Raw genomic sequence first — 24,834 nt, 5'->3', positions numbered from 1 at the left:
TAGGTGAGAAAAATGTCTGTGGCATTCCAATGCTACCCAACATACGAAGAGATATAATACAGGGAAAGGCAGAACAGAAGAAAAGAGCAGTCTTCACGGATTGTAACTAAAGTATCATACTTTTACAAATGTGAGGACACACTGTTAGGATGAATGCCAGGGATTTTAAAGGGGCCCATTTACAAATGCCTGGAATCCTTAGTGTGATGCACTTCATTTTAAAAATGTCTCTGATCAAATGAACTGTGGTATGGCAGTAACAGTAATAGTGGTAGCAGCCACAGCAACAATTAGTAATAGCAGTAATTTGTTACTGTTTATTCATGAAAGGTAAAACCTAACACTAATTGAGAACTTACTATTATGCTTGGCAGTCTTCTAAGCACTTTACATAAATTATTTAATTTTATCTTACGGTATTTTTTTTGCTGTTTCTTTTTTATTGTTTTTTTTTAAAGATACATAGATCACACAAAATGGTACATTAAAAAACATAAGCGGTTCCCATATATCCCACTCCCCATCCCAGCTCCTCCCACATCAACATCCCCTTTCATCAGTAAGGCACATTCATTTCATTTGGTAAATACGCCTTGAAGCACTGCCAAACTGCATGGACCATAGTTCCATTATAGTTCTCACTCTCCCTGAGCCCATCCAGTGGGTTATGGCAGGCTATACAATGTCCTGCATCTATCCCTGCACTATCATTCAGGACAACTCTAAGTCCCGAAAATGCCCCATATCACATCTCTTCCTCCCTCTCTCTGCCCTCAGCAACTCTTGTGGCTACCATCTCCACATCAATGATACAATTTCTTCCATTGCTAGAGTCACAACAGTTCTATAATAGAATACCAGCAAGTCCAGTCCAGTCCATATTATATTCCTCCATCCTGTGAACCCTGGGATGGCAATGTCGACTCCACTTCTAAATCAAGAGAGGGCTGAGATCCCACATGGCTGATGGATGTGATTCTCCTGCTTGAAGTTGCAGACACTCTCAGTTCCGTGGTGTGGTGGTTGTCCATCCTCACCTCCCTGTTAGCTGACCTGGGTAAGTCCAATGAACTGGAGAGTAGGTGTTACAACTCTACTGAGGCTCAGGGCCCAAATTGACACATGGACAGTCCAGAGATTCAAGTCTCCTGAGCATACACTTTACATAAATTATTTAGTTAATTTTATCTTACTGTATTTTTTTTTAACTATTTAGACATGTTGATACAAGCTTTATAGATAGTCACTGGTTTGCAAAACAATCCAATGAAGTTAGGCATTATTACTATTCTTTTATAGATAAGGAAATTGACTTCAACAAGTCATATAGCAGAGCTGAGATTCAAATCCACGTCTAGTATGTTCTTTCATGATAAATAGGAATTCGGAAGAGTAAGAGATCACTTTGGATAGAGACCTAAAGAAGGTTTTACAGAGAAGTACATTGAGTTGGATATTAGGGAACATGTAGAGTTTGAACAGGAAGAGAATAGGATGCTCTGCATTTTGAAAGCATAGACCAATGATAAAAAAAGAATAGAAATAACAATGCACAAGGGATATTCAGAAGACCATGTGTGATGAAACAACCTCACAAAGCCAAAGACTATGCTACAAATCTTGTTGATCCTTTAATAGAAAGTGAATTAATTAAATCCTTATGATCAAATGTATCTTTATTACATAGCCACAATCTTGTAAAAGAAAAGGAAAAGCAACATTTCCCTACAATCCAACTCCATTTCCAAATAAAGTGCCTCATCTCCATCATCTGCACAGCCAAATCCAATGATTTTCTTTTTCCCTTGAAAGTAAGTTAGTCTCCACTGGAAACCAAGCATATCACGCTTTTCAACCAAAGATATCAAATTATAATTCCATTACAGATGAATTATAGAAAAGGTTTTCATGAGGCTTAAAATCAGAGCCTGTAAACTCTAAATTTTCTTTCTCAAGGTTTCATTAGAAGGAGCTTTCAAAAAATGTGAGCTGAAAAGTGCTGCTCACACCTAAGAACAGAAGCAACCAACCTTAACAGATTTTATTTATTCTGCACATAGAAAATGTACTTGACAAGAAGAGCACAGACAGTAAAAGCTGTGAGTTGAAGAGAGAACAAAACATACTCCTCCGCAAAAAGTTACCTGACTCTGAACTCTGAGGAATATTTTTGTTGTAATTCGGAAACAGCATGTGGGATATTAGCCATAGGGTAATAAAGGGAAAAAATATTTGTTCTGACTTCATTGGGGTCCAAATCCCTTATCCACTGTTATAAAATCTCCTTTTAGGCCTCTTCTCTCAGTACTAATGCTGCCTAAAAAGGGAGAGAGAAAGCAAGAAAGAGACAAAGAGAAAGATCAATCTTTTATAAACAGACATCAGAGGCCGATGGAAAAGGAATTTCAGAATGAATTCCTTGTCTGTATTTCTTTCTGTTTTTCATATAGCTTAGCTCTGGCTGCCTCCTGGAGGTATACCAACATGATGAAGCACTGAGAAAATCATCAAATCAAGCAGATCTAAAATTACATGCATATTGCGCTTTTCAGTGTAAATCAGAATCTCAATTCTCTTACCTACTACAAAGAGTAATTTAAATTGGAAATGTGTAGAGTATGACCAGATGTTTGACACTAAAATAGTCTAACAGAAAACTCAGGCTTTAACAGAAATAACGAAACGAAGGAAAACAGAATAACGATATAGTACTCTTTATACTACTCCTGAACCCCACATGCAATTAGCATCTATTCCAGAAGTTGTAAGGATGCTTGTCCCTCACAGGGAACCTGGGCCCTGGAGAAAGGTTTCTTAACCTTAGGTTCATAACGGACTTCTGGGGCTTGTAGACCTCCCCTGCCCCAAATAGGACATAAACTCTTTCATATACTTAGATGCAGAGATGAACATTTCTGGGAGAGAGTCCCTAGTTTTCATCATCTCCTATAAGATGGTCATCACATAAGTTACCTCACTGATGTGCCCTCAAAGTCTAAAACAGTACCTGGTAAAAACAAGAGACACTCAAAGCACTGCTCTACAGACACAAAGCAAAGGTGCTGGCCTCATTTTTTATTACCAAAGGACTTTAAATGCTAAACCAAGCACGGTCAGAGTGAAAAATTTATATCTAATGCTAAGAAATCAGATGGAATCAAGAGTACCAACCCAACCATTAGCTCTTTTTTTTTTAGCTATTCATTTTTACTTCATGGTAAATAAAAACAAGTACTCTTCAAACATTAGCTCTAGTAAGTTTATAGCAAATTAAAAAATGCAGGCTCCAAAAGTCAAACTTTCCCACCTCTTAGAATAGAAATGGGTTTCAAACCAAATTTACCTGACTCTAAAACATTTCTCAATTTTCAGAAGAGGAAATTTGTTTTGCCTAGGTTTTCAAAACCTTCAAATGCATTCATAAATAACAAATATGAACTAAACTGGTCAGTTAAATTCTCTTATATGCCTTAAAAATTACTTCTTTGGATCTAAAGCTGTATTATCTAGTAATTAGGGGAAAGAAATGTGGATATTTTGGTGGCAGGGTAGGAGGGATAGAGTTTAAATTACTTTCAAGTGATTTGGATTAAAACCAATGTTATTTCCCCCAAGGTCCAAAAGTGAATCTCATGAAAAGCTGGGAAATGAATCTAGACTGCCTGATACCCACGATGCTGTACTCACTTCCTTCATTCAGAAAAGCATCTGAAAGGCTGCCAACAACGGGACTTCCAGAGATGCAGTGTGTGACTTTCATTCACTCAGTACATGGGACTGAGTCTTTCAGTGACCTGTAGAAATCTGAATCTCAGAATTGAGTTTCAGCTAGAAAGCTCAGGGCAACCTTTGTGTTTTGCCTCTGAATATCACCACCTGTATCTGTTACTAGCAGAGTAAAGAACTGAGGCTTCAGGTGGCCATTTGGTTCGGAAAAGCCATAATTCTTCAAATTTTAAATCGCTGTATCTCGAGTGATAGGTGGCTACCTCTCAGACAAACAGATCCAAGCACAGAGATGAGAGGAAGGACTGTGTGTATATACCAAATATGTTATATTATTATATTATATATATTATTATATATTTTATGTTATATTATTTAGAGTGGTAATATTAAGACAATATTCCTTCATCATTTGTAACAAATGTGTCACAACAATGTAAAGTGTTGGTGGTGGAATGATGTATGGGGATCTGAATTGTACGCACGTAAACTCACAACTTCTCTAGTAAAAAACAAAAAACAAACCAACAAAAATTTCTGTCAACAGAAATTTTAAAATGTTAATCAGATATTGTTGGTTTTATTATAACTTTCATTTTTCAGTTGCCTGGGTTTTTATACTTGCTTATGGTAACTTGTTAAATTTTCTTTTTCCTACAGAGTTCTTTAAATAGTTTTTATTTTGCTTTTATTTGGAGAGAGAAACATTCTGCTACAGATACACTGATGTGAATTGTCAAAAATAAAATTGGTAAAGAATGTGGCTGGGGGTGGGGATAGTTTTAAAAAGCTGTGATTCCTGTTTCCAGCAGTGTGGTGGATTTTAAGGGCCCTCACACTCCAACAACTAGATCCTGCATAAACCATAGTTTGATAGCACCTCTGGGCTCACAGGAAGTAGGGGAATCTCCAAAAAGACAAACCAAAAATTCTGTAGGCAGAAGCCAAAGAGTAGTGAGATGGGTGAGGGGAGTTACCCTAAGGGTGAAAGCTCCTTCTAACACTTTAGTGGGAAGACAGCCCTGGCCAGCAGAAGGTAGAGAAGATCAGACAAGCCTGAGATTCTTACATTGTGTCAGGTATCCTGAAAGGGGCTAGAGTCACCCCAGCAGGTGGCAGCCCTAGTATGCAGTGGAAGCATGCTCTTTCAAAGAAAGATATATCAAATATCATCAAACAAGCAAAGAAACAAGTCATCATAAGAGTCATCAGAAACGACAATACATTTAGATCCCCAAGAATTTCAGATATTTGAAGTATCAGATGTAGAATATAAAATAACTGCATCAAATATATTTTTTAAAAAGATGGAATAAAATGAGATAGCAAAAACAAACCATTAAAATAATCAGATTATGAAAAGAACCAGGAAAAAAACAGACCATTAAAATAATCAGATTATAAGAAGAACTAAGAAAAAACAGACCATTAGAACAATCAGATTATAAAAAGAACCAAGTAAAATTTTGGAAATGAACAATATAGTTCATAAAATTAAAACAAAAAACAAAACAAAACAAAAAACTCTATGCATTGGTTAAATACAGTTGGAAGCAATTGTTAGCTATAAAGCAAAGATGAATAAATAATCCAGAATGCAGCACAGAGAGGCGAGAATATGAAATTATGACAGAGAGATTGAAAGTCGAGGATAGAATGCCTATATATAATCAGAGTCCCAGAAGGAGAGAATTAAAAAAATAGAAGCAAGGCAATATTTGCATCCTACATACATTGTACTAAATTTCAGAATGTCAAAGACAAAAATAGCCCTTAAAAGTAGTTAGAGCAAAGAAAGACAACCTAGAAAATATTGACAGTATGTTTGATGATAGTTAGCAACATTAATAGTGCAAACCATAACGTATCAGTACTATACAGTCAAAGCTCTAAGAGAAAATAACTGTCAGCTAATATTATGTTTTAAAAAAACATTTTCAGATATAAAGCAAAAGCTGGGTTTAACATCAAGAGACCAACACCAAAGGAAGTTATTACCTTGAATTATTTCAAAAGCTTCCTAACTGGCCTTCTTTCTTCTCCAGTCTTCTTGAATATAATAACAGATCAATACTCCTAAAACCATTTTGATCATATCACTTCCCTGCTTCAAACTGTCAAATGTATTTCTAGAACCTCCATAATAAAGTCCAAATTTTTTAGTTTGGCATTTAATGTGCTTTACAATCTACTCTCCAATGTTCTCAGCTATGGACAATAAGGCTCTTCTATTTACTAGCTATTTACACCTCGAGGCAGGTAATTAACCTGCCTGAGCCTCAGATTTATCATCTGCAAGTACCTCTGAAAACTGCTAAGAGCAAGTAAGACAATCCAGGTAAAGCAATAGCACAGTGCCTGGCACACAGTAGGTTTTCAATAAATAGTAGCTGTGATTACTTATCATTGTAAAACTCACTGGTCCTAAGACACAATAAATGTATCCTGAACTCACAGCTTTTGTTCATATTATTTCCTCTATTTCACTGGCTGTTCACATCCCATTCCCCAAATTTGTACTTATGAAGTAGGCTAGTGAGATAGGGAATCAATAGATGGATCTGGAACCTGGCAGAGAGTCCACGTGGACATCAATAACCCCCAAGATGGCTGCTGGAAGACCCCCACCCCCAGGATTCTGCTATTCAGAACAAAGACATCTTTGGGAAGGCAAAAGAAGCCCAGATATTCCCCAAGGGTTTTATCATTGGGCCCTCATGGGGAATTGAGGGGTGGGGTAATCATCAAAACAGCAAACAGCTTGAACTCCTACCCTGACATTAGCAAAGGGGTAGAATAATTAACAGTAGCTGGCCCACACGCAGTACTGATGTGCACAAGGAATGCCCTGCCACACAGGGGTGTCCCCATGTAGGGGAGCCCCACACGCAAGGAGTGCGCCCTGTAAGGAGAGCTGCCCAGAGCAAAAGAAAGTTCAGCCTGCCCAGGAATGGCCCCACACACACGAAGAGCTGACACAACAAGATAAAGCAACAAAAAGAAACACAGATTCCCGTGCCACTGACAACAGAAGCAGACAAAGAAGAACACGCAGCAAATAGACAAAGAACAGATAACTGGGGGGGGGGGGGGGGGGGGGAGAAGGGGAGAGAAATAAAAAAATAAAATAAAAAACTGCATGAATGTATTTAAAAAAAAAAAAAAAAGGCAGGCATAGAGCCTAAGCGTTTTCACTCTCTGCTCTCGTCTCTGGACTCATTCCTGCCCTCTGCGCACCACTCTCGCCATTTTTCCTCTGCCATGTGGCCATGGAACTAAAACTTGGGCATTTCCAACCTATAATGGAGAATTGTAGTCTGTAAATTAGCCCTCTTTATCCCTTTTCAGCCCCTTCCTCTCTACCTGGGACCCCTGATCTGTTATTTTCTCCCATTTCTCATCCCTCCCTACCTAAATAATTACTGGCCTAACTCACCCAGCATGCTCTTGAAATTCATTTCTGCAGCATAGCCAAGAACCTAAATAAAATCCGGTGATGCTTATATCAATCAAAATTATCCCTAAAAGTCCAGCTCCTTCTTGAAAGTCTCCTCTCCCAAGTCATCCCATAGTAAGCACTCTGATTTCAAAGCATAAAAAACATTTACCCTAATGCTGCTCTATTAGTTAACTATCAAAACTGTATGTTCCAGGGGGCCCTTGGGGCTGCTGGAAGCCACTACCATGTTGCTGTTCTGTCCGGGCTGTGGCAACAGCCTGATCATGGAGGAGGGACAGCACTGCCACTGTTTAGCCTGCAACACTTTCCCTTACGTGTACATCACCTGCAAGGTAACAAGTTGAAAGTGTCCAAAGGTGAAAGAAGTGGATGATGTGCTAGGGGGTGCAGCTGCCTGAGAGAATGTAGACTACTGCAGAGCCGTGTCCCAAAGGTGAACATCCTCACGCTTACTTCACACAACTTCAGACCCGCTGCACAGATGAGCCAATGGCCACCTTCTACAAGTGCTGCAAGTGCTGCAATGCTCAGTGTGGACCCCGGTGAAGGGACTAGGTCTGCGCCTAGCTCGCGCCGGTTCTGTCAGTCTGTTTAATGTGCCCCAGGATGGATCCCCAGCTGAGAGCATGAACTGGGTCCAGGGGGCTGTGGAAATAAGTGGCTGTGCACCTCTACTGGTGTGCTGAAAAGCTAACCCTGTTGAGATAGAGGGCCACACTGTCTGGAAATATAGCCCATCTGCCAATCAGTGTGGATAAATTCACTACTATATGTGAGGAGGAACACTCATAACTGCATATATTCTACTTAAGATCCTGTTCATTTCTTGCGACATGTACTGGGGAACTGACATTCCCTTACCATCAACCAACACTCTTAAATGCTTAATGCTATTTGCACAACTAATAAAGTAAAGCCTATTAATTTAGTACATTTCTCTAAATATTTCAGTGATAACTGTAAACTTATTTAATCACAAGTCTCATATTCCCTTCTCCGTGTTTTAAATGCCTTAAGAAGGAAGCAACATACCCCAAATCATAATGCTTCTAAAACTCCTACACTCAGGTCAAAACTGGTAACAAAAACGCTAATAACATGGATTTAGGTTTCTTTATATCATTTATTATTCCACTTTTTATAAACTTTCCTTGATTTGCTTCCTAGAGTTAAGCTGTTAAGTACAGATATTTACTAGATACTTATTAGATATTAATTTTATTAAATTTTTTAGATACAGAGAAGAAAACTATGTTCTGGTCTGGGGAGGCATATGTCTTAAATTTTCCTGTTCTGCCCATGGAAAGCTTTACTGCTATGAAAGTGGAGGTTATAGAACAAATATGGATTGCCTGATTAAAAGTTTCAGCACCTGATGGAGATACTTAGACTGAGGAAAATTATGGCCAAAAAAGACGCAGCTGTCTTAGGATTTACTGCAGTCACTCTAATCCTCCCCACAGCTGTGCTTCATTCTAAAGACGGAATATTTTCCTTAGAGAAAAACATCCAGCAAGGAAGTCCATGTTGGACAGGAAAAAGTGGTAAGGGAATCTCAGATAGTGATTCATTTCAGGAAACATCTTTCAAAGTCTACTTTCAAAGGGAGTCAATTAAACTTTGTATTCTTATCACCCAAGACAATGAAATCAGAGATTTGCCAGTGGTTGCCCAACTAGCACAAAGTAGGTGGTCAGTAATTGTTGGCCGACTCCAAACATGCAGACAAAAGCAATTACTCAGATAATTTCAGTCAAAAAAAAAAAAAAAGGCAGGAGGAGTAGACTCTCAACAACTTTCAGCCTTCCAGTTAGCCATTTGCTGAGGATGCCACAGCTGCCTCCCCCACCCAAAAGCCAGTGACAGCTAATCTCTCCAATGACTCCCAAAGAATGTATGATCCAACAACTGAACTGCCTCTTCTTCATCAATGTGTTTGACATTCATTAAGAAGCTAGAAAAAGGCACTATCCATATGCTCTCACATTAAACTACACAAGGCCATTTTTCCCCTTTTAAAAGAAAATCCTTGCTAATGCCAAATTTAAAATTCCTCTATTGTATCTCTTGGAAGGCAAAGCAAAGTGCAATTTTTCACCATAAAAAAAATCCTTGAAGAAAACTTGGAAAACACACAAAAGAGTAAAAGAATCAACCAGAAACACAGAGAGAAGTAGAAAAGAATCAGCCATAAGACTCACTACTCAGAAACAGCAACTACCAACATTCTGTTTCATTTTCTTCCAGATTTTTTCCCCTAAGTATAAGCTTCTTTACATAACTGTAATTATATGGCCTATATGACAGGAACCTGCTGCTCATGCCACTTAAATCACATAAGCATTTCCCCATGTTTTTCTTCTTCTTAACCTTGTAACTGCATAGAATAGATAGTAGAAAGATTTTGAAATTGAACTAAGTCAAGAAATACTACCATTTCTTTCTTTCACAGAAACTACTCTGGAAAATCTGATATCTTCTGAGAGTTCCTGGGGGCACTGGAACTAGAATGTTGTAAGACACCTAAAATATGTGTAGACATCTAAAAAGTATTTAAGAAATGGTAACTGACTTTCATGTGACAAGAGAGACAAACAATATTTACTATAGTCATCTTTATGAAAGACACAAAATAAATTCAGCCTGTTCCCAACAAATTTTTGCTTCTATTATTTATTTAATACATACTTTTATTTTTAAAGAAGCTTTAGATTACATGAATATTACATCAAAAATATAGAGGATTCCCATATACTCCACCCCCTCCCTCTCCCACACTTTCCCCCATTAACAACGTCTTTCATTAGTGTGGTACATTTGTTATAATTGAGGAACACATATTGAAGCATTGCTACTAACCAAGGATTGGAGTTTACATTATAGTTTACACTTTGCCCTGCACAATTTTATAGGTTTTCACAAAACGTATAATGGTCTGTATCCATTATTGCTATGTCATGCAAGGCAATTCCAATGTCCCCAAAATGCCCCAATGTTATATTTATTCTTCCCTCTCCCTGTCCTCAGAACTTCTGGTGGCCACTGCCTTTATATTAACGATTCAAGTTCTTCCACTGCTAGAATAATAAGTTTATTTTAGTCCATAATTACATTCCCCCCTTATGGTTGTTCATTCCTGAATCTTGAGCATTTTGGGAGGGCAATACCCACTGTGTGTGTTTCTGATTGAGAGGGGGCTTAGATCCCATGGGGAAGATGGATGGAACTGTCTTGCTTGCAGTTGTAGATACTTTGTATTTTGGGGATGGGCGATGTCCATTATCATCCTTTTGTTAATTGTCCTGGGCAAGTCCAATGAACTGGAGAGTAGGTGTTACAGTTCTGTTGAGATTCAGGGCTCAAATGGCATATGGACAGACTGAAGATTAAGTCTCTGGGACATATATTTAACAGGTATGTGCTAATCATAGGTTTAAATAAAAGGGGCAGAAGAGATGTGCAGGGAAATTATAAATGAGTCGAACTCTATTACACTGGGGATAATATATTCCAAAGTAAGGCCCACTGACAGGGTACCAAAATCATGAGATTGTCTGCCCTGCCAATCTAGATCTCTGGGGCTCTCAGGATCCCTCAGGAGTGATGTCTGAGGCACTGTTTACTCTGTTTACTGGGGCAATCAATGAGATCCTAAAGAGACATGCATAAGCATAACCTCTGAAATGACCTCCTGACTCCCTTTGAAATCTCTTAGCCATAAAACTCATTTGTATTTAATATTTCCCCCCTTTTGGTACTTGGTAATAATCCCTCTATGTCAGGGAGGCTCATCCCCAGGATGGGGGATGGTAGTATATTATATGTTGAGTTTGGCTTAGAGCGGCCACATTTGAGCAACAGGGAGGCGTAAAGGAGGTAACTCTTAGGCAGTGTATAATACTAGGCTAAGCTTCAATTTCACAAGAAAAGGTTCATGAGTAAAACCATCAATATCAAGGGTCTGGAGTAATGGTTTGTCCTTCTTCACTAGGCACTGCCCAGGTTTTCAAGGGAGTCTTGCCACTCTTTTAGAGAATGGAGCAGGACTCCCCAGGATGGGAATTCAATATTCTTTCGGTTATTGTGTGGATCTCTACCCACTAAAACAATAGCCCATGACCACTTAAACATATTCATATGTGATAGAGGCATGCCCCAGGTGTATCCCTCCGCACACAGCCCCCATCACCAACACCCTGCGCCAGAGATCCTCCCCTGCCCCAGTTGTGACCCTTCTGCAATCCAAAACTGCCCCCAAAACAAAGCCAAAAAAAAAAAAACTTTAAAAAACAATAAAACAATAAATAAAATACAAAAATAAAAGAAGTAAAAATTTTTAAAAAATAAATATTTAAAATTTTTTTTCAATGTGTCTTTCATCACCATAAGTTCTGTTATCTTTTATGTACCATGACAATTTCTTCCCCCAGTGTCTTATTTTTTTTGCTTTACCTTCAAAGAAGTTTTAGGTTATAGAAAAGTCACATAGAATATATAGAGGATTCCCATATACCCAACCCACTCCCTCTCCCACTCTCCCCTATTAATAACATTCTACCTGTGTATGGTATATTTATTACAATTAATGTACAAATATAGAAGCAATGCTACTAACTATGGTCAATTTACAATATGTTCTACATTTTGCACTATACACTTTTACAGGCTTTGACAAAATTTAAAATGTTTCTGTCATTGCAAGATCAAACAGAACAATTCCAATGCCCTAGTCTTGTAATTCACGTGGTTGAGCACCTGCTTCCCATGTATGAGTCCCAGGTTCAATCCCCAGTACCTCCTAAAAGCAAACAAGCAAACCTACAAATTTCTAATAGCACTGAGAAGATAAAATACATTTACACCCAGCAACTAAATGCCAACATAATTAAGCATGCAATTATACTGGCACATGAATTGTAGCTCTTCAAGGGCCAGGGATGCTTTATTCATTTTTGCATCCCTACAATTGAGAACAGTGCCTGGAATATTACAGATACTTGATAAACTCTGTACTGAACTGAATTAGAGACAAGAGCAAAGCTTATTTAGACATACAAGCTGAGATTACATCAGGCAAAACAGAAATCCTGGACATGGCAGAACTTTACTGGATGAATGATAGGGTTTGGATACTCTGTAAATGGAAGAAGACATAAGGAAAAATGTTTATATAGTCCTAGTTTTATTAAAAGTTTGATATCTCTATACAACCAGCATTGGAACTCCTATGTACACATTAACTACTCATAGGAAATGTAATATATAATGTGTAATAGACACTACTTAAAAACAAAGAAAACTCAGAAACAAAATACTACAGCATTCCGTGAACACTAGAAACAAGAGCTAATGATGAGGAAGCTTTGTATGTGTCACAGTTACCCCTAACAAGTGGCAAAGAGTTAAGGCTGTCAGTCTCCATATAAAGTACCGCAGTGGACACTATCCCTATTAAACTTGGTGTAAAAGAATGTGCTTACCAAAAGTTTCTTTCAGGATCTCTTTATACCCTAGTGAAGCTATTTGCATATACAGTTAAGAATTCAGAGGGTGGATAGAGATAATTTGAAATTTGCATCCAGCCCTAACAGTCCTGTATTCACAACACGTGAATACAAACATATACGACAACACAATTTCATGATTAGTGGATCATTCAGCAGACTCCATACATCCCAGTTTCATACACACACATATTTTCTTTTCTTTTAACCCACTTGTGCTTTTAAAATATTCGAAGAATTTATGCTAGTATCACATCTCTCACAGCTGCTAGCTGTTGGATGTACTAAACCCATAGCTTCTTCTGTTATGTTATGTGGCCATCTCAGAAAATAACGCTTGATAAAAATCTGGTTTCTTTTAAAATAATTTATTTAAAACTACCATAATCTGGCTGCCTGAAGAGTGAATTACATACAGCTAAGGGAGGTTGAGGGGTTATGAGTGTATATATCTCTGAGTATGACAATTTTGTCTGGATGAAACACTGCAATTACTTATAATTAGGAGTCTCTATTAGCCATTCATTCAGTACCCAAGTCTAAAGCCTCAAGAACAAATGCCATCAACAAGTCATCTGGGAATGAACAGCTGATTTTGAAGCAGGGCAGGTGTTCTCTGTTTTCCTTCAAACAACACATACACGCCTCAATATGATAATGATTTTATCTGTCAGATAATTACAAAGAACTCAAACAACATAAAACAACAGGACATTTGAAAAAATGTTTCAGGAATCCAAACAAATACAAATGAAGGACATGGATTTAGCTCAGTGGTTGAGTGCCTACTTCCCATGTACAAGGTCCTGGGTTTCAATCTCCAGTACCTCAAAAACAAATTTAAAAATAATAATTTTTAAAAATATAAATGGAAAACTTAGAATTTTTTTCAAAACTTTCCCAGAAATTTTGATATTCAGATTTTGTTAAGCTTCAGTTCACAAATTATCTTATCCCAATAATATATACTCTTACTGTTAAGCCCTACAATAATTACTACATAATCATTCAAAAATGGCACATAAAGTGGAATTGCACCTGTCACCAATTCAACAAAAGAATATTTTGTGTACAAAACAACACAGCTTTGAACATTTGGTAATTTGGTTAAACTGATCCATAAAAAGAACTCCACTATCAAATGGAATAACACAAATAACTAAAAGTTGGAAGAACACGAATTATTAAAGATTTCCGAATGCAAGAAGGGACAGTTACCACTCTGGGCAAGTTAATCTCTTTGTACTTGTTACTTCATCCACAAAATGGGCAAAATAATAGTAACAACTTCTGAGAGAAGAAAGCCTCAAAAGTAGCCCCTGTGGCCGAGCAAAATTAGAGGTTAAGGGTATATGAAGTCCTTAGCATTTTCTAGTTTTATTAACAAACCAAGTTGAAACTCATTTCTGAACAAATGTTTCTGCAATAAAAACTGCAAACTTTGGTGTGAGCAGAACTTTTCAACAATGGGGAGTTGTTCCAGGCTGTGAATAGGACTCAGTGTCAACGTGGTCGACACAGCCAGGAGCTGGGCATTCCTGACACGGAGTCTGCTGGCTCGCCTCTGATCACTTCTACTTCCCAACCCCTTTGGTTTTAGAAATCAGTTTCCGGCAAAGTATATGGACACAGCCATGCCCTGAAACATCTCCTTCCATCACAGAGCCCTGTTTCCACAGCTTCTTTCCCAGACCCTCCCTTTTCCCTCCCCCCATTGTGGCTATCACACGATAATGACCATCAAATACAGGGGTGCTTTGTTTTATGTCTGTCCACCCCCCACTCTCCAACAGTCATTGTGTGTTTTTACTTGTATATTCTGGAAAACATCATGGGATGACTGTGGCAGCTAAGCTAAACAACAAAATAACCTAAGATCCACAGCACTTAAAAAGAACTTGTTTTTGGTTCATCGTGGATGGCAATCAGGGGAAGAAGACGTTAGCTTTAATGTTTTTAGACAAATATGGATTTGAGTCCTATATTATACTTAGTTGGAAGGCAGTCCTAGAAAAGATACTTGAATCTTAATTTTCTTATTGAAAATGAGTTAACAAAACCCACCTCACATAGTTGCTCTAAGGCAGAGGTTCTTAACAAGGGATCAATGAGCTTGAATTTAAATTTTTAAAAAACCAACATTATTCTTATGGGGACATGTTGGTGCAGGTGTAATGGATTTATTAAACAATACACAGGGATAGTGTGGATTTAGTAAGGGGTCCGAGGTTTTCACTTGACTGGCAAAGGGGTCTGTGGAATAAAAAAGGTTAAGAAAATCTGCTCTAAGGCCTAAGTAAGATAATAACTTCAAAGTACCTAACATATAGTAAACTCTCACTAGTGGAAGCTAGTTAGCCCTTCCATCCAACTGTCTTGGGACACATGATCTAACAGGAATTCCAAATAGCAGAAAAAACAAAATGCGTAAAACCACCAGACATTTCAGTATGTCCTCATTAAAATGGTCCAGATGCTAATTCAGGGTAAAGGTCTGTGGGGTCTCCTCTGCAAGGCAGAGACAAAGAAGCTGCTGGATTGAAATGTGTGCCATTTTATTTCCAGGAAAGTACAGATGAGTTTGCCCACTTCAGTTCCTTTGTTTGGGGCAAGAGTACAGATGAGCAGCTGGTCTCCGGCAAGGCTGTGAGATCAAGAAGCCAGCAGGCCTGCAGCTCTGTCTCCCGGTCCTTGGGAACGTCCCTCGCAGCCATCTCTCTGGGGCCCGGCCTCGCTCCCACTATCTTTTGGTCACGTCCCAGAGCCCCTGACCCAGGAGCCGTCCGCCCTTCCGTGCCCCGCTGCCCTGAGGTCACCCATGGGCCAGGACGTCCCTCGGGAGTCGGGAAGTCATTCAGGGGCAGAAAGCCACCCGCGGGCTGGGAGGCCTCCCACGGGCTGGACCTCACCCACGGGCTGGACCTCACCCATGGGCCGGGACGCCACCCACGGGCCGAGACGCCACCCACGGGCCGGGACTCCACCCACGGGCTGGACCTCACCCATGGGCCGGGACCTCACCCACGGGCTGGACCTCACCCACGGGCCGGGACGCCACCCACGGGCCGGACTTCACCGACGGGCCGGGACCTCACCCACGGGCCGGGACGCCACCCACGGGCCAGGACCTCATCCACGGGCCGAGACACCACCCAAGGGCCGGACTTCACCGACGGGCCGGACTTCACCCACGGGCCGGGACCTCACCCACGGGCCAGGACGCCACCCACGGGCCGGGACCTCACCCACGGGCCGGGACCTCACCCACGGGCCGGGACGCCACCCACGGGCCGGGACCTCATCCACGGGCCGAGACGCCACCCACGGGCTGGACCTCACCCACGGGCCGGGACCTCATCCACGGGCCGAGACGCCACCCACGGGCCGGGAAGCCACCCACGGGCCGGGACCTCACCCACGGGCCGGGACCTCACCCACGGGCCGGGAAGCCACCCACGGGCCGGGACCTCACCCACGGGCCGAGACGCCACCCACGGGCCGGGACCTCATCCACGGGCCGAGACGCCACCCACGGGCCGGGACCTCACCCACGGGCCGGGACCTCACCCACGGGCCGGGACCTCACCCACGGGCCGAGACGCCACCCACGGGCCGGGAAGCCACCCACGGGCCGGGAAGCCACCTACAGGCTGGGACCTCACCCACGGGCCGGGAAGCCACCCACGGGCCGGGACCTCACCCACGGGCCGGGACGCCACCCACGGGCCGGGACCTCATCCACGGGCAGAGACGCCACCCACGGGCCGGGAAGCCACCCACGGGCCGGGACCTCACCCACGGGCCGGGGTAATGCCACCCACGGGCCGGGACGCCACCCACGGGCCGGGGTAATGCCACCCACGGGCCGGGGTAATGCCACCCACGGGCCGGGACCTCACCCACGGGCCGGGACGCCACCCACGGGCCGGGACGCCACCCACGGGCCGGGACCTCACCCACGGGCCGGGACGCCACCCACGGGCCGGGACCTCACCCACGGGCCGGGGTAATGCCACCCACGGGCCGGGACCTCACCCACGGGCCGGGAAGCCACCCACGGGCCGGGACCTCACCCACGGGCCGGGACCTCACCCACGGGCCGGGGGAATGCCACCCACGGGCCGGGACCTCACCCATCGTGCCCCCCGGTCCTGGCAGCCCCTGGCCCGCGGAGGCCCGCGATCCCCTCCCATCCCGCAGGAGCCCTCCGGCCCCAGCGCCCCTCAAGCCTCCCGAAGCCGCCCGGCCCCCGGGGCTCCCTCGACCCCCAGAGCCCCGGCCCCCCCCTCACCGGAGCCCCCGGCCCCGGAGCTCTCCCGCCGCGCTGCAGGACCGTTATTCACGCCGGGCAGCCCCGGCCGTCCCCGCCCTGCGAGTCTCTCTGCCGCCAGACCCTCTTCTCTTAAGGTCAGAAACGCTCAGACTCACCCCTGAAAAGCAGGAGCAGCAGGACGGAGGGCAGCGGGGCTCCGCGGGCGCGGAGCGCGCGTCGGCACCGCCGCCTCAGCGCCATTTCCAGCGAAGCTGAGGAGCCCTTGGCGCGGCGGACGCGCCTCCCGACGCGCATGCGCCTTCCGAACAGCCCCCGCCGGTCCGCCCCTGGCACCATGGCGACCGCCCGCCCGCGGGCGCGGTCCCCATGGCGACGAGAAAAGCCGAAGTCAGGTTGCTAGGGATGCAGGGATGCTCTGGACCTGGGCCAGCGGGGTCTTTTGGAACGAACTTGGTGGGAGGAGGGTAAAGAACAGTATTCAAGGCCGGACATGGATACATGTCCATAGCGATAGGATGAATCCGTTACCACCCATCAAGGAAGAAACAGTAAGTCAAAATTTGGGAAACAAAGTGTCTTATTTTACATATAAAGGTGCAGTACTGTTATGTTAGAAACATTATTGCCTGCGCCTCCTTTAGGGCCCTGATTCCAAATGTGATGGATGTCAAAAGCCCTTCTGCTTAAAGCAAAAACATGGCATATATTATAGAGTACATAAAAGTAAAGTCTTGTTAAAATAAACAACTTTTTCTGTGGTAGCTCAAAAGACGGTTGGTGTGTCCAGTAGTTTATTCTACAGAAAAGCAGACAGATTCTTTGCTCTTGTTTCTGAATACCGTATAATGGTAAGAATAGGGAAGAAAAATGGTGAGGAATCCTATGAGGGCAAGGGAAAAGAAGGATGAAATGAACTAACTGAAAATTGGATCCTAGTATGTAGGGCCTTTCGAAGTGTCATTTAATACTGTGACAATTTCTTGAAATATTAATAATCCCTGATATAGAAGGTACGTCCCTAATACTCTGGAAAACAACAGAATTTGGAGTAGAATTATTAGTAAAAGATGCCAGAGTTCAACAACCAATGTTTTTTAGTGCTTAAGTTAAGGACTTAAATTTTTCAGTCATCCTGCATTTTTTAGTATGTTTTAACTTGTTTCAAAGTAGAAATATATATATGCATATGTAATAAATTTTTACTTATGTGTTTGTGCATATTTATGCATATATGTGTGTGTGTGTATATATATGCCAAGGAACATGAGGTTGTTGCCAAGGATACACTTCAACTGCCATCATTATATGATGTTCTTTATAAATCTTTTTAACTGCTCAAATCTTTGAGTATAAAGTAATTACATTTCCAGAAAAAAAACTCATACAGAATTTTAAAATATAGTTATTTATGCACTGATTACAATTCTATTTGTCTTTCCTTTCCTAAATCTACTTTCTGTTTCAGTTTGCTATATTCCAAAGTCACAAGCGATTCCCTAAGTAAAAGATATTGTATAGTGATGCCCTCTCCCTTCATCCAATAGCAAAATTAAAAAGAAGAAATTTCTTTTTAGGCAAACTATTTTTTCTCCTGCTCTCTCTTCCTTTTATTATTCCCTTTAGGTTTTGATCATATGGCACACTTATTTGCCTAACTCGAGTAATCATTTGGGTCACTCAAACCACTGTCTCTTTACTCCTGCTGCATTTTCTGTGTTTATATTGTGAAATGGTTCTGTCTAGTAAATGATCATCTGTACTGGGGAATCTTTTGAAACTCTGAACAAGATTACAAAGAAAGGCTCCATAAATATTCTATAAGGGGCAGAATGTCCTAGGAAAGTGGATTGCAGGTGCTTCATTGTGAAACATTGATTTTCCTCTACAGTCAGAGTCTGCACGTCATTACTCATGGCTGAGAGATGTTCCGGAGATGGAGGCCCAGATACTGATGTGCTAAGGCAGGGGAGGACAGCTGTGGCTGGGAAGTGATCTGCTCCTCCTTATGATATCATTGCTCCCTGGAGATTTCTGACCTGTTCAGAAGGGAATCAGAGTTCAGAGAGGCTAGAAGGGAAGCACTGGGGCATTTAGTGTGTAGGGCTGTGGATTCCATGCTTCTCTCACAGCATTAACCATAGAAGGATGCTTATTTCTCATGCATGGTTTCCTAAAGAGACATATATTTCTTAAAATAACTCAGGGAACTAAATATGCCTGTGCTAAGCTTAAAAAACAGCATTTGCAAATGAAGTTGTCAAAAAAAAGTATGGGGTTTTCCTGTGAGGCTCCTCCCTGAGTGGACGTGAGCTAACCGACCTTCCTGGAGCCCTGGAAGCAACAGGGTTGCAGGAGGTGAAACATGAGTCCTGGAATCTGACAGACAAGGACTCAAATTCTGCTGTTTTATAAACTTGGGAAAGTTACCTAACTTCCTTAGGCCTTGGATCTGTAAAATAGGAACAAAAATACCCACCTCAAATGGTCACTGTGGGGGTCAGACAACAAAAAGGACCTGGGACAATCAAGAAGCATGTGCTTATTTCTCGGCCCCTTCCCTTCTCTACAGTTTTGGTTCCAATCAGGCAAAATGGCAGCAATATTTCTGGAGAAACTTGATCATGAAAAGGACCTTCAGTGTGTGGGGTGTGTTAGAGGGAATGAGAAGCAAAGGGGGAATTTTACATCAATTTGTGTTTATTCTCTTGGCATGCCTGTGGATTCTTTAAAAAGAATATGATTATGACTTCTGTTATTCCTTTATGTCATTCTACACCAGAACAATCGACCTGAAATCAACCATCAGGGCATACGTGATGAGACCCATTGCCTGGGGGAAGTCTCTGACCCCAAAGGCATTCCATTAACGATTTCTCCTTCAGGGCTGTACCAGAGATCTGGCTGAATTGCCTCTGCTCCAATTCCTCCTCCCTCCAAGTCCTGCCTTGCAATGTTTCCAATTCTGCTCATTCACATTCCATCCCGGTATCATCCCCTGCCCTTTCTTGTCAAGAATTTCCTCTCAGATTTTCTTTAAATAGCAGGAGCCCCCTTATGTAAAGAAACAGTCGCCGACAGAAACTCTACCCACTCCAAGACATGCTCCTGATGTCATGCAAAGAAGGAAAGCTCTTCTGCAGTTTGCTTAATCTGCAGAGTTGTCTGTAGTGGCTCCCTTGAAAATGATCATGCTGATGCCAAGGTTTTAAGTGACTTCTAGAGAGGACTTCATAAGAAGATATTTAGGTGGGAAGCGGACTTGGCCCAGTGGTTAGGGCGTCCATCTACCACATGGGAGGTCCGCAGTTCAAACCCCGGGCCTCCTTGACCCGTGTGGAGCTGGCCCATGCGCAGTGCTGATGCGGGCAAGGAGTGCTGTGCCATGCAGGGGTGTCCCCCACGTAGGGGAGCCCCACGCGCAAGGAGTGCACCCCGTAAGGAGAGCCGCCCAACGCGAAAGAAAGTGCAGCCTGCCGAGGAATGGCACCACACACACAGAGAGCTGACACAACAAGATGACGCAATGAAAAGAGACACAGGTTCCCGTGCCGCTGACAGCAACAGAAGCAGACAAAGAAGAACACGCAGCGGATAGACACAGAGAAGAGACAACTGGGGTGGGGGATGGAGGGAGAAAGGGAGAGAAATAAAAGTAAATAAATCTTTAAAAAAAAAAAAGAAGATATTTAGGGAGCAGATGTGGCTCAAACGGTTGAGCGTCTCCCTCCCACATGGGAGGTCCTGAGTTCGGTTCCTTGTACCTCCTGTAGAACCAGAAATGAACAACAAGCAAAACGAACAGGGGAACCAACTCAGAGAAGCCAATGTAGCTCGGTAGTTGAGTGCCGGTTTCCCAAATGCAAGGTCCCAGGTTCAATCCCTGGCACCAGGTACCTCAAAAAAAAAAAAAAATTTAGCAAGCCTTCCACATTCCACCGAAACAATGCTAGGTATTTCTATGCTAGTGTGTGCATGCCTTTAAGTAGGCATATCATACATACCAAAGATAGAAGTGTCCCTCATCTGTGCTAGAGGAGGGACACTTGCTGCATCAGCAGCAGCCAGGAGCTCTTTACACCCTGGAGCACATTAAAATCAAACAAGGCAACCAACAGGCCCCAATCACATTCTCATAATGGGGGCCCACCTGGCCCAGAAATTTCTTCCCCAAGCTTAGGTCCTTAAGAATGATGAATTCCCATTTAAGAACTTGGGGGTTTCATATCACACGTGCTCTCTCTGTCAGCGTGTCTGCCTCCACGCTTTATTTGCGGATGTGGGAAGCAGGGTTTGGCTGGATGCCCCCTCTAGACTCCAGAGAAAGGGTGTCCAGAATATCTAGTAAATAACGATTCCCAGACCCTCTCAAGGAAGGACAGCTCCAGTGAAATAAAACAGACCAGCTCTTTTTTTTCCCCTCCATTTGCACTGAGGAATATTTTCACTGGACTGGGGAGAGGTGAAAACACAAATGAGCCCCAGGGACGCATGTGCTTTCTGAATTGCCCTGGAGTGAAGCCCTGGGGTTCTGCCCCCACTGCTCAGGGCGTGGGTCTCGTGGCTGGGGAGGTCCCTACCTGGGGGGAAAGGTTGTACCTGCAGCACTCTCATGCTCAAGTTGTGTGCTGCCAGGATAATCAAATTCCTTTGTTTACAGTTAGGAGATATTTTTATCCCAACCCTCCAATTAGAGGTAATTTTCTCTTCGCTCAAATGGCACCATCGAGTGTTTATTTCCTGTTGGCATCACCGAGAGGCCAGGGCTTGCACCCTTCTCCCTGCGCTGCAGCAGGGAACTTTCCGCCTGACAGGGAGTCCCTTCTCGAGTCAACACCCTCTTCCAGGACCTTGGGAAGGGCAAGTTCTTCCAGAGGGCTATGGGCCCTGGGGTTGGCATGGCAACTTGAAATGCTCGAACCTTCCAAGGGGTGGGGAGGCTTTACATATATATATATTTTTTTTTTTTCCAGCTGCCATTGCAGAGATCTGGATGCTCTGTTCCAAAGATGGAAATAGTGGGGATTGATTCCATTTTCACAGATCTCTAAAGTGATAAGGGTTATACCATAGGAAGCCTTTCCCCTAGAGCAGAGGAACAAGTGGTCCATGAGCTTGGATTGAAATTTTAAAAACACATGATTTTTTGTACCATTTATGTATCTTTAAAAAAAAAAGACAATAAAAAATATATTTTAAAAAATTTCACCCCCCCAAAAACAAAAACAAAACATTATTCTTGTAGGGATGTGTTGGGGTGGGAGTGATATATTTATTAAATAATACACAGTATAGTGTGGTCCCAGTAAGAGGCTCATGGTTTTCACCTGACTGGCAAAGGGATCCATGGAACAAAAAAGATTAAGAAACCCTGCCCTAGAGATTAGTCAAAGCTATGCCTCTTTAGCAGCGAGATAAGGGATTTGGATAAGACCGAATGGTTTCTCTTTAATCCCATGATACCATATTCTCATATAATTTAGGATTAGGAGGAGTACATATGTTTAGTCCTCTGGGGTGATGTCAGCATCCTCAGAGCACTCAAGAAACACACCAGAGACTTGCTGGTGTTTGGACTGGCCACTCATGACCCAGCAAGGGACAAGAACTGAACTGGCTTCTGTGTCCTGTGTACTCTGGGCTCATGCTGTTCCCTATCCTTCCTTTCCAGGCAGGCATCATCCAGTGTACATCAGGCCTAGCACCGGCTGCTGCCCAGGACAGATGGCAGAAAGGAAACAGCTGAGCAGTAAGACACAGGATCGCCCTGTGCACCTCTCATGGGGAGGGGGCACCCCCACTGCCACTGGCCTCATGCTCAACTCATCGTCTTTCACCTGGATTGTCACAATGGTCTCCAGCAGGTCTTCCTGAATCTAGACCTTTCTTTTCAAAAGTGGACCTATCACAATTTCTCCCTATGCCAAAGCCCAGTCCCCTCCACAGGTGTTAATCCTAAAATCTCCTTAATAAACTACCTTCATGGTAATCATCTTCTCAGAGTCTCCTTGATTTGCAACAGATAAAATCTGTATCTTCTTTTAAAACATGTACCACAATACTACATATTGCAAAACAATACTATTTATGTTTTGGAATATATATGTACTTAGCAAAAGTGTGAAAACATGCATGAGAATGATAAACACCAAATTCAGGATAGAGATTACCTCTGGAAGGTAGAAAGGGAACAAGGCTTGTGGAAGAATACACATATTGTTTTAATTATTACATAACATTTTAATTCTTACACTGGATATTATATACATTTGCCCTGGTTGTATTATTATATATGCTTTCTTTGTAGGCCGGAAATATTCCAGAGCTTAAAAAAATAAGTTTTAAGGAAAGGAATAACTTAACCCTATATCAGTCATTCTCTACCTTCTTTCTGCTACAATAAATAAGATGGATGACATGAAAAAATTGGGCCTAGCACAATTTTGGAACAATCCTGGGCATTCAATAAGTATTTGTGGAATGAATGAATGAAAGGCCGCTGTGGTCCTGCAGAGTTGACATCTGCTCATGCCATTCCTCTGCTTAAGATTCCTAAGTGGTCCCTTGATAACAAAGTTAAAACTTCTCAGCATGACCAAAAAAAGTCCTGGATGAAAAAAAAATAGATCTTATGTTCACGAGGGTCTAGTTACACTGAGCTCTTTGTAGTTCCTAAAACCTGTGCTCTCTGAAGCCACTGCGGTTACCACGTGGTCCCTTCGGCCTCTCTCACCCTCCCCTCCAGCCTAGCCGGTTTTTGTACTCCAGCATGTCCTGGAAGAGCCACTTCAGGCATCATGTCCTCAGGGAAGAATTCCCTGACTCCACTGTCCCCTCTGAGAATGACTCTGGTTGTCCTCTGTCCTTCCACTGTGCGTACACCTATTAAAGAACACAGTGGATTGTGATGCCATAGATTCTCTGAAGCTTACTTCAAACTTGTTGCGCTTAACACTGCTTTCAACCTCCCTTCTTTTCTAATACGTATACCTTTAAGGCTCTGACTTTCTAAGTACTGCTTTAGCTTCATCCCTCAAGATTTAATACATGTTGCCTTCATTTCCACTCGGTTCAAAGTATTTTCTCTTTCCCTTTATGATTTCTACTAGACTCAATAATCATTTAGAAGTCTGCTTTATTAAAATCTCAGTATATGGGGATTGGAGTCTAGGTCATCAGCTTTGACCTCTAGCTTTATTGCACTTTGGTCAGGGAACAAGGACTGTATAACAACACTCCAGTATTTGCTAAGACTTGCCTTCTGTCTTAGTATAAGGGTTTACTGTTTTAAATGTGTCCAGTGTTTATGGACACTGTCCCATGGGTCCTTAAACAAATAAAGTGTATTTTCTAATGGTTTGGTATAGGGTTCTAAAAATAAATACACATTCAGCTAAATTTATTGATTATGTTCTCAAACAAAATCCTCACTCTTTTGTTGTCTGCTTCAGCTATCAATTTCTGGAAAAGTTTTGTTCAATATCACACTGTGAGTAAGAATTTTTCAATTTCTCACTATAATTCTGTCAAATGTTTTTTTCTTAACATTTTTAACCACATGGCATAGAGGTTTGGGTACATTATGTCACCCTATTAATATTCTTTTTATTCATTTATTCAACCAATATTTGGCCCAAGAGGCAATTGGGATACATCAGGAAACAAGACACAAAAAGAACTTTTTGACTAAAATGATTAGGACCTAGGGACCTAGTAACTTGTCAGAATGTGCAAATATGGACCTTTCACTACTCTACCCCATCCCACAGAGAAATTGTGAATAAAAAATAAAAAAGATAAAATGTGTATTTAGTTGAAATAAACAGCTCCCCAAGGCACGAAAACAAGGAAAGAGTTTAACGCCAAAAATAAAC

At 42.3% G+C, this 24,834-nt stretch overlaps 1 protein-coding gene and 1 long non-coding RNA gene across 3 annotated transcripts in view; one reads left to right on the top strand and one right to left on the bottom strand.

Moving 5' to 3' along the window:
* Positions 1–24,834, bottom strand: part of JAM3 (junctional adhesion molecule 3) — a 101,570-nt gene that overhangs the window by 61,683 nt on the left and 15,053 nt on the right. Inside the window, exon 1 of one of the 2 annotated variants that reach the window (XM_004479554.5) lies at positions 17,119–17,270. The exons of the other annotated variant lie outside the window; for it this stretch is intronic. Coding sequence (XP_004479611.2) covers positions 17,119–17,257 — 139 coding nt within the window. The 5' untranslated portion in view covers positions 17,258–17,270. Of the gene's footprint in view, positions 1–17,118; positions 17,271–24,834 lie in introns of those variants that run through there. 2 annotated transcript variants of the gene reach the window in all.
* On the top strand, positions 17,375–22,949 carry LOC131276305 (uncharacterized). The gene is made up of 2 exons (XR_009183789.2): positions 17,375–17,511; positions 22,632–22,949. It is a non-coding gene; the product is annotated as an uncharacterized lncRNA (long non-coding RNA).

Source organism: Dasypus novemcinctus, chromosome 27 (genome assembly GCF_030445035.2).
Source record: "Dasypus novemcinctus isolate mDasNov1 chromosome 27, mDasNov1.1.hap2, whole genome shotgun sequence".
NCBI lineage: Eukaryota > Metazoa > Chordata > Mammalia > Cingulata > Dasypodidae > Dasypus > Dasypus novemcinctus.
This window is presented reverse-complemented; position numbering and strand designations above follow the sequence as displayed.